The sequence below is a fragment of the Telopea speciosissima genome, chromosome 6 (assembly GCF_018873765.1).
Source record: "Telopea speciosissima isolate NSW1024214 ecotype Mountain lineage chromosome 6, Tspe_v1, whole genome shotgun sequence".
Taxonomy (NCBI): domain Eukaryota; kingdom Viridiplantae; phylum Streptophyta; class Magnoliopsida; order Proteales; family Proteaceae; genus Telopea; species Telopea speciosissima.
The window spans coordinates 66631935-66646713 of record NC_057921.1 but is presented as its reverse complement, the minus strand read 5'-3'; the positions used below and the strand labels follow the sequence as shown (position 1 = coordinate 66646713).

At 38.1% G+C, this 14779-nt stretch overlaps 4 protein-coding genes across 5 annotated transcripts in view; 2 read left to right on the top strand and 2 right to left on the bottom strand.

The window, feature by feature from the left end:
- Window positions 1-1011: 1011 nt before the first annotated feature.
- Window positions 1012-9133, bottom strand: LOC122664961 (ORM1-like protein 3). Its single transcript, XM_043861009.1, has 3 exons — window positions 8826-9133; window positions 6643-6791; window positions 1012-1420 (listed from the first exon to the last, which is right to left on the bottom strand). The coding sequence occupies exons 1-3, from the start codon at window positions 9042-9044 to the stop codon at window positions 1282-1284; spliced, it is 507 nt and encodes a 168-aa protein (XP_043716944.1). The 5' UTR covers window positions 9045-9133; the 3' UTR covers window positions 1012-1281.
- The window catches only part of LOC122664960 (protein LEAD-SENSITIVE 1-like), a 17564-nt gene continuing 8087 nt past the window's right edge, over window positions 5303-14779 (top strand). Inside the window, exon 1 of the mRNA XM_043861007.1 lies at window positions 5303-5329. The gene's annotated coding sequence lies outside the window, so the exon portion shown is untranslated. The remainder of the gene's footprint in view (window positions 5330-14779) is intronic.
- LOC122664956 (pentatricopeptide repeat-containing protein At2g13600-like) lies at window positions 11479-14164 on the top strand. The gene has a single exon (XM_043861003.1). The coding sequence runs from the start codon at window positions 11498-11500 to the stop codon at window positions 14078-14080; it is 2583 nt and encodes an 860-aa protein (XP_043716938.1). The 5' UTR covers window positions 11479-11497; the 3' UTR covers window positions 14081-14164.
- LOC122664958 overlaps window positions 14064-14779 on the bottom strand; it is a 24178-nt gene continuing 23462 nt past the window's right edge. For both annotated transcript variants that reach the window (XM_043861006.1, XM_043861005.1), the window contains one exon: window positions 14064-14637. In XM_043861006.1, coding sequence (XP_043716941.1) covers window positions 14412-14637 — 226 coding nt within the window. In that variant the 3' untranslated portion in view covers window positions 14064-14411. The remainder of the gene's footprint in view (window positions 14638-14779) is intronic.

Sequence of the window (14779 nt, the reverse complement as noted above, 5' to 3'; positions counted from 1 at the left end):
GATGGGCAAAGCTCAACACAACGAAATAATGGGGCTGGGGTTGAGGCTATTCCCTATAAATTTCCTTTGCTTTTGCTTGAGATTTATGAATGTACAAAGAGAGGGGGGGGGGGGGGGCGGGGGAGGAATCTCAAAAGGGCCACTTTACCTTACACCAACCACACACTCTAAAATGAGGAGCATATGCAGAAGGATTTGCGATTGTCAGAGGGGTCTGTCCGCAAAGCTTTAAATCCACTCAGAATGACATCTCAAAAGGAATCCACATGCCAGTAAGTCTCAGTCATATGGAAAGTTTCTTTACAGTAGGACCCCACAAAGCCCCCAATCCCAAATAAAAAAGAGCAAAGTAGAGAAACGGGCAGAGGGGTAGGGGGAGAGAAGCTGGTAGAAATAGCAGATAGTGAGCCATATACTGTATCCACTTGGTGGTCTTTGGTATCCATTATGGGGTCTAGAATGCACTCTGGAACGACAAAAATGTACTGTTCTTGAACCCATTCTAGGAATTCTAAATCAGAACCTGTACCAAACAACATTTTTGTCACTCCAGAACACATTATAGATTGTGAGAATGCATACAAAACATAGCTCAAATGTGCACCTGACCAGGGAAATGCAGTTGTAACAATTCCCAAAAATGGGTTGGTTCGTGGCCAATCCACTGGGTCCCCCATGAGGGCCATAAAAGCCATAAGCCTGACAAAGGGTCCAATCTAGCATTAAGTTGCCAAGTCATCTTCAGGCCTAACACACAGTTCCAGCACCAAGCTTGGGTGAAAGGGCACTACGGGGCAGAAGGGGTTGTAAAGGGACAATTCTTCTTGTACCATTACAGGCATTAGGGGAGATCAATGACTTGGTCACTTAAAATCATGTCGAAGGGAGGATTATCCTCTTGATGGTCAGTGAGTCATGTTGGCATTTCCATTCCCAAGGGTAGAACTCATCCAGGTGTATTGAGAGAAATACATGTTAAAGAAAAGCCTATACTGAATTTGGAGTTCTGAGAAGATGAGAATAACAGCACTAAAAATTCTCCAGGAGAATTTTTCAACTGTACAGTGGATATCAAATACACTTATTATTCTCATATCTAACAGACAAATATAACTTTGTAAAAGCAGTCCATGCCAAACAACGCTCACTTGTCAAGTAAAAGGATAAAAGAAAAGTAAAGTACCCCTTCCAATCCTGACTCCTGTACAGGAATATAAACCATCAACGATTGAAGGCTTTTACAGAAGTACAACCACAGTGCCTTGTCATCTATGGGTCAACTCAGTGGTCTCCATTGATTCCAAAGATGCGGACCTTGTGCATGTTTGGGAATTTGGCAACCACCAGTACAAACACCGCAAGAGTGTTCAGGAAGAGCATCGGATGTTGGTAGTCAGTTGTGTGCGAGGCAATCAAGTACCTGCAACAGAAACAGAGTTAATAAAATGGATCTTCAATTGGTAAACCTTCAGAAGAGTGGGCATCTCATTAGGTTTTGTATAACAGAAATTAGAAAATATACTAACAGTCTATCAGGCCAAAGCACCCACGGCAAGCATCATATGTAAAAATTTTCAGGTATTTGTTAAATGTGTAAATAAATGTATACTGTAGGGTCATAAAGGTCAAAAAATGGAGAACACAAAGGAGGGGGTAAATGAGATTATAGAATAATAGAAGGGTAGAAAAGCAAGAAATGGTTGAAATTTATAAAATGTGGAGGGCAAGATCATTAGGTTTTTGGGTCTGGACTTCCAGGGGCACCTTGTTGCCTAGGCAAAGCCATGACAACCATGCACTCTCTGCTATTCCTTTGATTCTGTATAATTGGTTTTCAACTCTTATTGTTTCCCGCTTCCCACTTTTTAGATTGGAACTTCCATATCAAATAAAAGTTTCACACAGTGGCCAAGTAGTACAAAATAACAAGTGAGAACCCACCATATCAGACAGCACACTATCAAATATAAGTTACCAATTTGCAAATTATGCTGGTCAATGGCGTTAAATATATTTAAAAAGATGAGGTAGCAAGACCCACAGCAGGATGAAATTTTCACCCCTAGAGCAAAAACCAAGAAACATAAATGATAAACAAGAAACCTGAAAGCTATCAGTTTTGTTATCTTCTGGTCCAACAGTTACCTTCCCAACACCCCCCCCCCTCAACCACAAAAAAACAAATGCAGTTGAGGTTAATTTAAATACTTGACCCTGGAGCTCACTCTCAAACAAGATTTGTGTTTCTTTGGAACAAATTTAATCACGCCAGGAGTGAGGCTTAGTCAATCACCTCATTCATAGATCCATCTCCATTCACATGAATGTCCAACCATGGGTTTCGGGCTCTCAGAGCCCATTCAGCCCTTCTGCTCACTGTGAAGTTAGTCCTCCACAAGGTAATATCTTGAAAGCTTTCCAAAATAGCATACCAAGGGTCTCCAATCATCACAGACAGATCCTCACCTCTCCTGTTCAATCATTTCACTGAATCCAATTCCTTCAATGGCAATGGAAGAAAGCCAACTCCCCAACCAGTCTGCTAGTATCACTCATGATATCAGTTCCACTTGTGCCTTTGGTTTCCTAATCCAATTCAACAAACATCTGAGTGGTAACAGTTCTCTACAAGCCAAGGCAACAACATGGAGACACTCAATGACTCGACCTAGCATAAGAAGTCTCCCCATAGGCCAGGAGGTCAGAAGTAACAAAGATAATACAAAAGTGTGGTCAGTGAATTCTGAAGGAAGAATACAGGACAGATCCAGGCCCTAAGTATGTGTGATTCTCAAGTGTGACCCACTATGGCATTGATTGGTCCAATGGATCACACTAATCTCTAGGCACATCAACTTTAAAATTATTTTTAGCTAGCTTTACATTGATTTTTTTTAGTTATATTCTAGTTTTCGAGTGGTCTTTCTTCTAAAAATATTGACCCTTTTTTTTTTTTTTTTTGGGGGGGGGGGGGGTTGTTTCACCTACCCTTTAGAAACCAAGCTCCTTAAAAAATAATGTGGGATAAAGGCAAAAGTAACTATCCAATGTTGATATTGAGATTCTTAAATCCCTTCTTCTTCTACCCCCCCCCTCTTTTCTATCAAGAGTTTTATGTAAACTAGAAGTCCCAAGCAAAGTCCGGTCAAGTTATGCCATATGCAAAGTAAATGTAGCTGATTACACTATACAGAATGAATTAAGACCATTGGTTGCCTGCCAGTAACGAGATAAATCTAAGTTTCTCAAGATTTAATTCGATTTGATGCTTTTAGAAACTCTAGGTGTGATTTCTAAAGCTCGAATGGTTTTCATGAACTTTTTCCCCCTCCAGCATATACTTTCAATTGTCCAGACCCAAACTCTTTTCTGTTTAATTGGCACAGCCTAAATCATACACCTATTCCACATGTCATTAAGCACTACATTCGCAAATTTCTTAAAGCATACCAGTTTTCTCCCACTCCTCAGATTCGGACTCCAACACTATTTTTATTTTTTTTTAGTTTTAACTAATACAATTCTTCATTTACTGACAAGTGACAAGCATATACAATAGAACCTATGTATATGGGAGAACAAACCCCTTCCCTGGGGGGATACTGATGCAATCTGAAAATTCAGATTACGGATCACAGATGCTAGCAGGCCCAATAATCAAATTTGTGATCAGATCGATGTCAGGAGAAAGGGAAGAGATGAGAACGGTTTTCTTGGGAGGAAGAACAGAGGAGAAGAGAAGAAATCAGGTTTGGGATACCAATCCCGTATGCACTGGTCAGCAACACCAAAACTCTTCAAAAAAAAAAAAACTAATATTCTTTACTCAAATCATCTCCAATTGATTGGAGTCTATTACATATATAAAAACCTTCTAAAATTCTTAAATTCATAAAAGTACTCTTAATCACTCTAACACACTTGATAAAATGAATAAACTCAAAACAAAACTCTATCTAACTATTAAGTATTCTAATCTAACTCAAACACTCAACTACTAACACCTGTACTAACTTTATTCCCACTATATGGGCTTATAAATTCAGCTCATTAAAATGAAAACCCAAAAAATAAAAGCCTCAACCTCTAACATTTGGCGGGATAAGCAAATCCAAATCAAAAAGCAGCTAAATATACCACAAAAATGATCTGCTATTAATATAGCTCTATGTAAAACTATTTGATTGGAAACATTGATGCAACTCAAAAGGAAAGAATTCAAAATAAAATAAATAAAGAAAAATACAAGATAACAAGGTTCAGAGAGGACCACTTAACTCTGCGATCTCATGGAGATTACTAGAGAACCTCAAACTCATAATAGCCTCACCATGGAACACCCACAAGTTTCAAAATACAAATTATCAACTCTACCTTTGATGCAGTTAGGCATAGGATTCATAAGAGATAATGATATAATTTATTTTTTTTTATATTTTTATCTTTTTAGAATCACTAATAGTAAGTAGGATTTAAATTTGTGTTTTAGTTTTAAGTCCAAGTTCGAGTCGACTACTGTTTCAGTTTCAAGGTAAAATTAGGACTTGTGTTTAACTCTATATAATGGCTTGTAACCCGTCGATTTGGGATGGATTTTGAAATTGATTGACTAGTTTAGGGTTAATACCTGGCTGCCAAGAGCGGCATATATTGCTCTCCTCCTCTGAAATCCCTCTCTCATCTCTTCTTCTTTTCGTTTCTCCCTACCTTGCTACCACTATATTCTTACCCTCCTGCTGCCTTTTGTGCACCGCCTGAGTTATTTTTAGAGATTTATTTTCAGTCAGTTGTGAATCCATGGAGCTGCCATTGCATTCGGTAGCGCATTTGAGTAGCTTCCCTTGCCTGAAATTTTGAGTCAAACTGTGGCTGTTTAGGTCAGTTCGAGCATCCAAAACCTATGCTGGTTCCACTGCCTGCACTCTTTTCCAAGGTTGAAGAAGACTCCAATGGTGAGTTATTTCTAACCTTCTTTTATAGTTGCTTCCAAAAGTACCCTCTCCCTCTTTTACTCTACTGTCTTATCATATACCTTATAATTGCTTCCAACATTGTCCCCATGCAAAAAAATACAAAAGACAATTGTGTCTTAAACCACATCCACTTTTCAATTTAACCCCTTAGAAAATTCTGGCCATTACAAGATTGTCATTGCCCTTCAATTATTTGGATTTTATGTTAATTGGGTGGGCCCATAAGCGATCCAAATAGGGTTTTCAAACCCCGGATCCGCATCAACCTACTACAAGTAAAAAGATATATACATATATATATATATATATATATATATATATATATAGAGAGAGAGAGAGAGAGAGAGAGAGAGAGTAAGGGGAAGAAAAGCTGTTGGAAAAGAGCCATTTGAATATAGCTGTTTGAATGTAACCATTGGAAATGTCTTGGAAAGAGTGCATTTGAAAAAGGAGTCGTTGCTTGAGAAAGACGTTGGAAGAGAGGGACAAAGTGGAGTGGGCCCTAAATGCTCATCATCTACATCAAACATTTATCTCGGTTCATGATGCATGTGATCAAGCAATAGAACCTCTTCTTAATTTAACCAATTGAAGATAAAATGAATTTTGGAATTATGGTTACTGCATGGACTTGGTTGTGGAACCTAGGCCTATCCCATCGTCACCCAACAAGCAGAATGATCAATTCAAGGACAGGAAATAGTGAAAGCCAAAGTATACATATAATGACAATGCATAGAAACATATAAAGGAACAGAAAATAATAATATTATTAACATATACATAACATGTCTGCACTGCTTAGCTCAAATTAAACAGTCATATATCTCTCAAAAGTCATAACCAAATCTCAATATTCCAATATTTTAGATTTGAAGGACATCAAGAAAAATATATTACCAAAAATGGGAATTTCCTTTTCATACTCTAATATGAAAAGAATTGATTAATATCCATCCAAAAAAATAAAAATAAAAATGATTTTCCCGAAGTTGTTTGGAAGATCTCCCGCTCCCAAAAAAAAAATCTGTGGAGTAATCCAAGATGTCACTGAGATTTTGTGCTCATAAAATTTCGCTTGTGGAAGATTTGCATTACGCTTAATCTCATTTCACAACATCCATCCCCCCAAGTAAGTATAGGAGTCAACCTAAATTTGGAACTATGATAAAGTTAAAGAGGCCAATACAACCACATTACACCAAAAATAACCTCTTCAAATACCTAACAACATCCAATAGCCCAGAACTTGGATTCATGACTTCAGCAGGGCATTGGTTCATTAAATCATGTGTCCACTTCAATCAACAGAAGTCTCAAAGTACATTTTGTCACATCCAACATTTTTTCAAGACTATCATGACTTGTCAAATAGAGTCAGTCACATTTGTGACTACTAAATGACCATCGTCCCAAAAGACTCAAAGCAGGAAATACGGTCTTAGAATTAATCCCAGAAGCACATTTTACATTTGGTGACTAAATTTTATGCATGCAACATTCATATTGAGAATGCACACCAAGTTGTTGACTGTCAACAAATTATGAAACAGGCTAGTATTGGATATGTTGTACAAATGAAGGAAACAAGTAAGAAATCATTGCTCTGAGTCATTTTATCACTTTCAGAATGCAAAAATTTAAAGTTCATATCATAAAAGATACTCACAGTACCATAGGTACAACAGTCAAAAACTTCCTATTGCGAGTGAGCTGCTTGCCATTGTCCATCTGCTCCCACCAAGTAAGTCCATTATATATACCTTGATCTTCAGAAAATGGAGTTCCCTTCTTCCAGTGGAAGAAGTGATAAGTGACCTGAAAGAGGAACCCCAAACCTCAATCAAGATACATAGAGGAATGGAAATAGAGGAATGGAAATAAAAAGGAATGAGTATATTGGAAAATTAAAAGCCAGATCAAAATTCTTGGTAACCAAATATAATAAAAATTTTGTATAATTGAACAGCAACACAATCCAGATCATGAACAAGAGGGAATGAATAGATATTGAATGTTGCAATAACAGAGTAGGGTAATAACAGCATACCAAAAGGAAAAGAAGGAGAAGCAAACAGAGGTAATAGAGAGAGAAGAGAGGATATCAGAGGGAGGGATGAGAACTGCGCACTCAGCTCTTGGCAGCAACACAGAACCCCTTTTCATTCAATTTTCAAATCTCAAATCTGTTTGTACGATGGTTACACAAAAGTATATAAAGACTTAATAACTCCTACAGAAACTCTGAAATTGACTTCGACTCTAGTCTGGACCCTAAAACTGAAAGAAATCCTAATTGAAAGTTGAAACAGGAATAGAGTTAAGACGCTACCATGGACTCAACTGAACAAGCTTCGACTCAAACTCTGCTTCTATTTACAGCTGAAATAATTCCTAATTTATCCAACGCCTATCTGCATCAGTTATTCTCAAATTCCAGTATGCAATGCCAGGAAATGAGATAACTACGTGTTTATTTAAGAGAAAATCTCACTGCATCTTGTGGTTTCTTCAAGCTCTAAAATACAAAATGAAGATAGTGATTTTGAGAAATCACGATCATGTTGAACAAAAATATAAAACCATAATGACATGGAATTTTAGCAAAAATATGATTTATAGATATCTTCCAGATATTTTAAAAACATAATTAGCATTAACATTCAGTTATTTCTTTTATTTTGGAGTACCAAGTTGATTATGCTATTTGGAGTATGGTAGACGCTACCATGGACTCAACTGAACAAGCTTCGACTCAAACTCTGCTTCTATTTACAGCTGAAATAATTCCTAATTTATCCAACGCCTATCTGCATCAGTTATTCTCAAATTCCAGTATGCAATGCCAGGAAATGAGATAACTACGTGTTTATTTAAGAGAAAATCTCACTGCATCTTGTGGTTTCTTCAAGCTCTAAAATACAAAATGAAGATAGTGATTTTGAGAAATCACGATCATGTTGAACAAAAATATAAAACCATAATGACATGGAATTTTAGCAAAAATATGATTTATAGATATCTTCCAGATATTTTAAAAACATAATTAGCATTAACATTCTGGTCTACCATACTCCAAATAGCATAATCAACTTGGTACTCCAAAATAAAAGAAATAACTGAATAAGAGCTATTACAAAATAGATATCTCTTTTAACCCAGTGTGCTATCCTGTACTCCTAGCGTGGTGAAAGTTAACCAAGCAAGCCATATAATTGGATAAGACTCAATGAAATCAGACAACTACTACTGCAATCAAGCTACGGTTCATGCACTTATATCAAAGGATAGGAAAGGCATTGCATGTACTATTAGACAACTTGATGACAACATAAAATACCTCCAATTCATTATTGCTCCCTCCTTCAAACTAATTGCTTCCAGTCAACATCACCCCATAACAAAAAAAAATATTTAAAAAGGCTCAAAACCCCCATGTGAGATGATCAACCGCAGCACAAATTCGTCAACTCCATCCCACCCAATCTAAACAACCAACCCCCCCCCCCCCCGGCGGCCGGGGGGATGGTTGGTGGGGAAGGAAGAGGTGGGCGGCTCGGGGTTAAAAATCATCCACATGATCCTTTGTTATAGCATAAACCCATCTTCTGTGAGAGATAACAAGATAAAAAACACAACCCTAAATCCAAGTGAGAAATAAAATAACAAATTAAAACAAATGAATCAAAAGTAACATATAATTGAACCCATACCTAAGCCCCGAGAATCCTAAATCACGAAAACAGAAAACAGAATCCCAATATTACAGAGAGCAGAAAACCTCTAGTGTGACATCAAATCTACAATTAATAATTAAAGGAAGCAGAGATGGGTTATTAGGATGAAGCTTACGACGAAATGACAGAGATTGACGATGGTCCAAGCCATGCCAGGGGTGCATCCGGAGACAGAAAGCACCATAAGCCATGAGAAGAAGAGGATCAAGATATATGTGGTCCAGACCCCTGGATACATAAACCACTCCGTGTTCTTGTTCAGATCGGGAGGGGGCACTGCGTTTACGTACAGTTTCCCCATTCTTCCCGATGAGAAGCTCAATCCATCAACCATTAATTAGAGATCAAATACAAATCTCTCTCTCTCTCTCTCTCTCTCTCTCTCTCTCCTCTCGTCTCTTGTATAGTCGCAGAGAAGGACAACAAAGATTATTATCGTTGTTTATTGCAATTAGTATAATAAGGGTTCTCGACTTCTCGGTAATGAAAAATTATTAAAGAAAATAAAAGGCAATAATGTATGGGAGAAAGTTTCTCACGACGCCAATATCTATTATATTAAATCTACCCTCTCGCATGAGATTTTTTTTATTATTATTTTTTCTTTCTTATTTTAATCATGTGGGCCTATATGAATTATACCATTTCTCGTACTACAATTGGTGTGATGTGGGGAATTCCCGTGGAGAACCCGTTCCTTGTAATGTAATGTCACAGCGAAGACTTTGACCAAAAAAAATAGAAAAAAAGTTGTGTCGGGAGTGTGGCCTATGCCAGCACTTCCACGAGTCTCTCTCTTCCTCATGTGAAAAGATACTTTTGTCCTCTTGTTTTAAGAAGGAGAGAGATAGACACATGGGAGTGCTGGCGTAGGCCACACTCCCGTACAAAAAACTGCTTCCCTAGAATGAAGACGATGTCCAAGGCTTATATGGTGAGGTTGAAATTTTATGTATAAGATGACCCCCAATATTTTTAGGGTACAATTGAAATTTGTAAAGGTGAAAAATAAATTTTAAATTTGACATGTGGCAAATCCATCTCATTTTCTAAACATTAAACTGCCAGAATTTCCAAATTAATCTTCCATGTGACATATAATACAAGGCATACTTGTCTACTTCCGAATAAGGACATGCTAAAATCTTTTTTTCTAATATAACTAGGAGTTGCACACACACAAAATTGAGAGAATTTAAGAAAATTGGGGTCAAGTTACCTATGATGGGTCGTCCTCACAAGTTCAGCCCCCGGATGAGGTGTGGACAAAGCTTGTTTGGATGACCCAATTTTTGTCACATGGCAAATAGGGTGGGGTTCAATTTTTTTTTTTTTTTTTTGTTGGTAGCAAGTGGGGTTCAAAGTTTATAGACACGTAAACTTTAAGGTCCCCATTTTATGTGTTGAATTCTATTACCCAAAAAAAAGTTTGTGTTGAATTCCATTCCGAACAAAGTTCACCAAAAAAAAAAAAGTTAAGGACTACAAGAGGGTTGAATTGAAAAATACAAAGATATACGTCAATTGGGTTGAAGGATATTCGAATAAATTAGATCCTGGAATTGAATTTGATGTGTGGTTATTCAAATCCCATACCTATTCATACAACGATTAGAATTGCCTTGTCAGCTAAAAATTGGTGGGCCATCTTCATAACTCTATCAACAAGACCTCTCTTAATGAACACTAATTCATTACAATAAATAAGGAGAAAATCTTATTATAACCAAGGTTGGTGACAAAAAATCAAGTCATAATGTTTTTTTTCTTTTTAATATAATACATTTTTTCTTCTATTTTTTAATTTCAGTAAATCCTATCATTTCACACGTGTAATAAAAAATATGTAATTTTTAATAATTACATAATAACAAACTATTTCTAAATTATTTTGAAAACCTTATTTTACCTCCCAATTAAATAACTTTTGATAATAGGACAACGGACAATAAAAAGAAGATTACAACTTTTCACTTCATCATTTCAGTGACAAGAAGAATTTTTTTTATTTTTTTTTGGTAATGGAAAAGTTCATTGAGGGGGGGGGGGAACTAGTAGAACTCAAGACATCCTTCTCACAGAGTCGAAGGAACCAAGGAGTAGAAATGGCCAAACTGTCTTACGAGTAATCGACAGAGCCTTCTAAGCTAAAGAGTGGGCAGTGACAACAAGATACACCCCATACACAAATGACTAAACCAGGAAGACAATCCATTGGCACTTGTCAAAGCTTGTAAAGGGGTCCCCCTATTAATTTCAAATGGGGCATTTGCCAAAATATCCATTCTCAATTCCTGTTCTCGCATAGGCACCTTCCATCTTATTGGTGGAAGATACAGGCATGATAGGCTCAGCATTCAATATTGGAAAGCTCCATCTCACCTATATCAAGGGTTGATGGCCAATCAATATGACCTATCAAAAAAAAAAATATGATTAGATAAAGACACACTCATAGAACCTCCGAAAAGAAGATGAGAGAGGGATCTATAACATTTGTGATCGGATCAATTTCCACTCTTTGAATTTGAATATCACGTATTTTTATCTTGCGTTTATCATGTATCTATCTGTATTATGTATTTTGATTTCCTCTTAACTTTGGGCGCGTGAATAAATAACCTTTTTTTTTAATAAAAAAAAACAAAAAAAAAAAATGTCTATCTTATTCACCGTCGACGAAGTGGAAGGCATCTTAGCCGTTTGTTGTCGTTACCTTGCATTTGAAAGCCCAAAATATCTTCCCTTGTGCACAGTTGACGGTCTTGAGACACCTTACAGCGTAAAATGGCCGCTCTACCGGTGTCGGAAGTTCAACGTATCGTTAACCCGCCATTCCGATATCCCTGCAATGATTCAAACTCTCGTCACAATGCCCCAAACCTATCGTTTGAAATGTCAAAAGCCGCCAAGCACTCCATGGATTCACCTCTCTCAATTAACAAAAACGATCTCTCGTCCCGTTATGGTCCGCCAGACTCATGTTCATATGCTCCTATCGTTGAATCTTGTAAATGTCCCCGTTTTGGAAAACAGATTCATGCCCACTCCTTTAAAACTGGCTTCTGCAGGAATGAGTTTTTAGAAACTAAGCTGCTGGAAATGTATGGTAGGTGTAGTTGCGTTGAGGAAGCAAGGTTGTTGTTCGAGAAAATGCCACTAAGAAACATTTACTCCTGGACTGCTATTATTACTGTTTTTGCTGACCATTGTTATCTTGAGGAGTGTCTTTCACTGTTTCAAGAACTACAATTTGAAGAGATTAGCTTGGAGTATTTCATATTTCCTGTGCTTTTGAAGGCTTGCAGCGGTCTGGGTACGCTAAAACTGGGAAGGCAGTTACATGGGCTTGTAATTAAGAGTGGGTTTATTTCGAACATTTATGTGGGCAATGCTCTGATAGATATGTATGGCAAGTGTGGAAGCTTGGGAGATGCCAAGGAAGTTTTATCTAATATTCCCCAAAGAGACTGTGTTTCATGGAATTCTATTGTCACTGGTTGTGCAGCTAATGGTCTGGTCTTTGAGGCATTAGAGTTGCTCAAAAATATGATATTAGATAATTTGTCACCTAATCTTGTAACTTGGAGTGCAGTGATTGGTGGATTTGCACAAAACGGGTATGACAAAGAAGCTTTGGAGTTGCTTCATAAAATGCAGGCAGCAGGGTTTAAGCCGAATGCTCGTACCCTGGCAAGCATACTGCCTGCTTGTGCCAGATTGAAAACAATAAGCCTTGGCAAGGAAATCCATGGCTATACAACCAGGCATGGATTCCTGTCCAACCCTTTTGTTATTAATGGGTTGCTTGATGCATATCGGAGGGGTAGTAACATGGGTAGTGCTCTTACCATCTTTTCAAAGCTTTCAGAGAGGAACCTAATCTCTTTCAATACTATGGTTGTTGGGTATTGTGAGAATGGTGAGGTCGATAAAGCAAAGAAACTGTTTGATCAGATGGAGCTTCTTGGGATCAACAGAGATATTACTACGTGGAACTCAATGGTTTCAGGTTATGTAGGAAATGGTATGTTTGATGAAGCTCTGCAGATGTTTAGAGATGTCCAGATGGAAGAACAAATTGAGTCGGACTCTTTCACCTTAGGGAGCATTCTCGCTGTCTGTGCTGAAATGGCTTCTCTGAAACAGGGAAAGGAGATACATTCTTATGCCATCCTTAGAGGCCTACAGTCTAATCCCTTTGTGGGTGGTGCATTGGTAGAAATGTACTGTAAATGCAATGATCTAGTAGCTGCACAATTGGTTTTTGACGAGGTATTCGAAAAGGATACAGCAACATGGAACGCTTTGATCTCAGGCTATGCCCGTTGCAATCAAATGGAGGAGGTTCAGGAACTTCTTCATAACATGAAAATAGCTGGGTTTGATCCAAATACATATACCTGGAATGGAATTATAGCAGGTTATGTGGAAAACGGCCACAATGAATCAGCTCTACAAGTGTTCTCTCATCTGAATGCCTCAAATTTAAGACCAGATGTTTACACGGTAGGCATAGTTTTACCTGCCTGCTCAAGGTTGGCAAGCATTGAGCGAGGCCAGCAGGTCCATGCCCATGCGATCAGATGTGGCTTTGACATCCATATCCATATTGGGGCAGCCCTTGTGGACATGTATGCCAAATGTGGATGTCTAAAGCGTGCACAGTTAGCCTTCAATAGGATATCAAAGCCCAATCTGGTGTCCTGGAATGCCATGCTTGCTGGATATGCTATGCATGGAAAAGGAAAGGAAGGAATCACTCTCTTCCGTGAAATGCTGGCTCATGGTATCAGACCAGATGCTGTGACCTTCCTATCTGCACTATCTTTGTGTGTTCATGCTGGGTCTCTTGACCTAGGCAAACAGTACTTCGATTTGATGCCTCGTTACAACGTGGAGCCTTCAGTAAAACACTACACTTGTATGGTTGATCTCCTCAGTCGTGCAGGGTGTCTTAGTGAAGCTTATGAGCTTGTTAAAAAGATGCCTGTGGAACCTGATTCTGTGACATGGGGTGCTTTGCTTGGTGGCTGTGTTATCCATAGGAATGTTGAATTAGGGGAAATTGCAGCAAACTGGCTAATCAAATTGGAACCACATAATACTGCAAACTATGTGCAGCTAGCAAACTTGTATGCTTATGCAAGGAGATGGGACAATCTTGCCCAGACAAGGCTGACTGTTAAGGACAGAGGAATGCACAAGAGCCCAGGATGCAGTTGGATCGAAGATAGATATCAGATCCATGTGTTTCTTGCCTGTGATAGATCTCACAATAGGACAGAGGAGATATATGCTACATTGGATAATTTGACCCTTCAAATGGGGTCAGAAGGTTATAGAACTCATGTAAGTGGAACATTATAGCTTGGTATTCATAGCAAGTATCACATACAACTGTATATTGTATGCAGCTTTCCCAGAAATCTCTGAAAAACACATTTTTACTGAGACATGCTTCATATACAACTTATATCATGTGTACAGATTTCACAACTGCTCATCTCTTAATCCTCCTTCCTAGGTTGTGGCTATCAATGGAAACAAACAAATAAACAAATAGCCAATTGTCCCACTCCTAGCACTAGCAACCTGACTTTCCTTCAAACTTCTAATTGGATATTGATGTGAGAAAATGATGACTGAAGTGGACTGTCGAAGATCTGTTGGCATCTCAGTCAGTTCCCAATTAGTTGATTCAGTACAGATCCAATGACTCAAGCACCCTACGAGCTTGGATGTGTAGAGCCATCTGCCTCTGCTCTGGGTCAAGGGTCGATCCAAACTGGCTTGCTGCCCATATCAGTGATGCTGACCTCTCACCCATAAGTCGCTTCATGTCTTCATGTATAGTCGCCATGGGAGGCCTTTCCCTACCATTTACATGTCCAATAAGTAGCAGCAGGAACTCCCCACATCTTATTCTGAACCAAAGAGAACACATTTCTTTCTTTATCAGTAGATGTTGAAATAGCCATAGAAGAATTAAGAGTTGCTTAAAACATATAAAGCACCAAAGCAATTATTAAGAAAAGATGGACAGTGAGATTTTCAGCTTTGAAACCT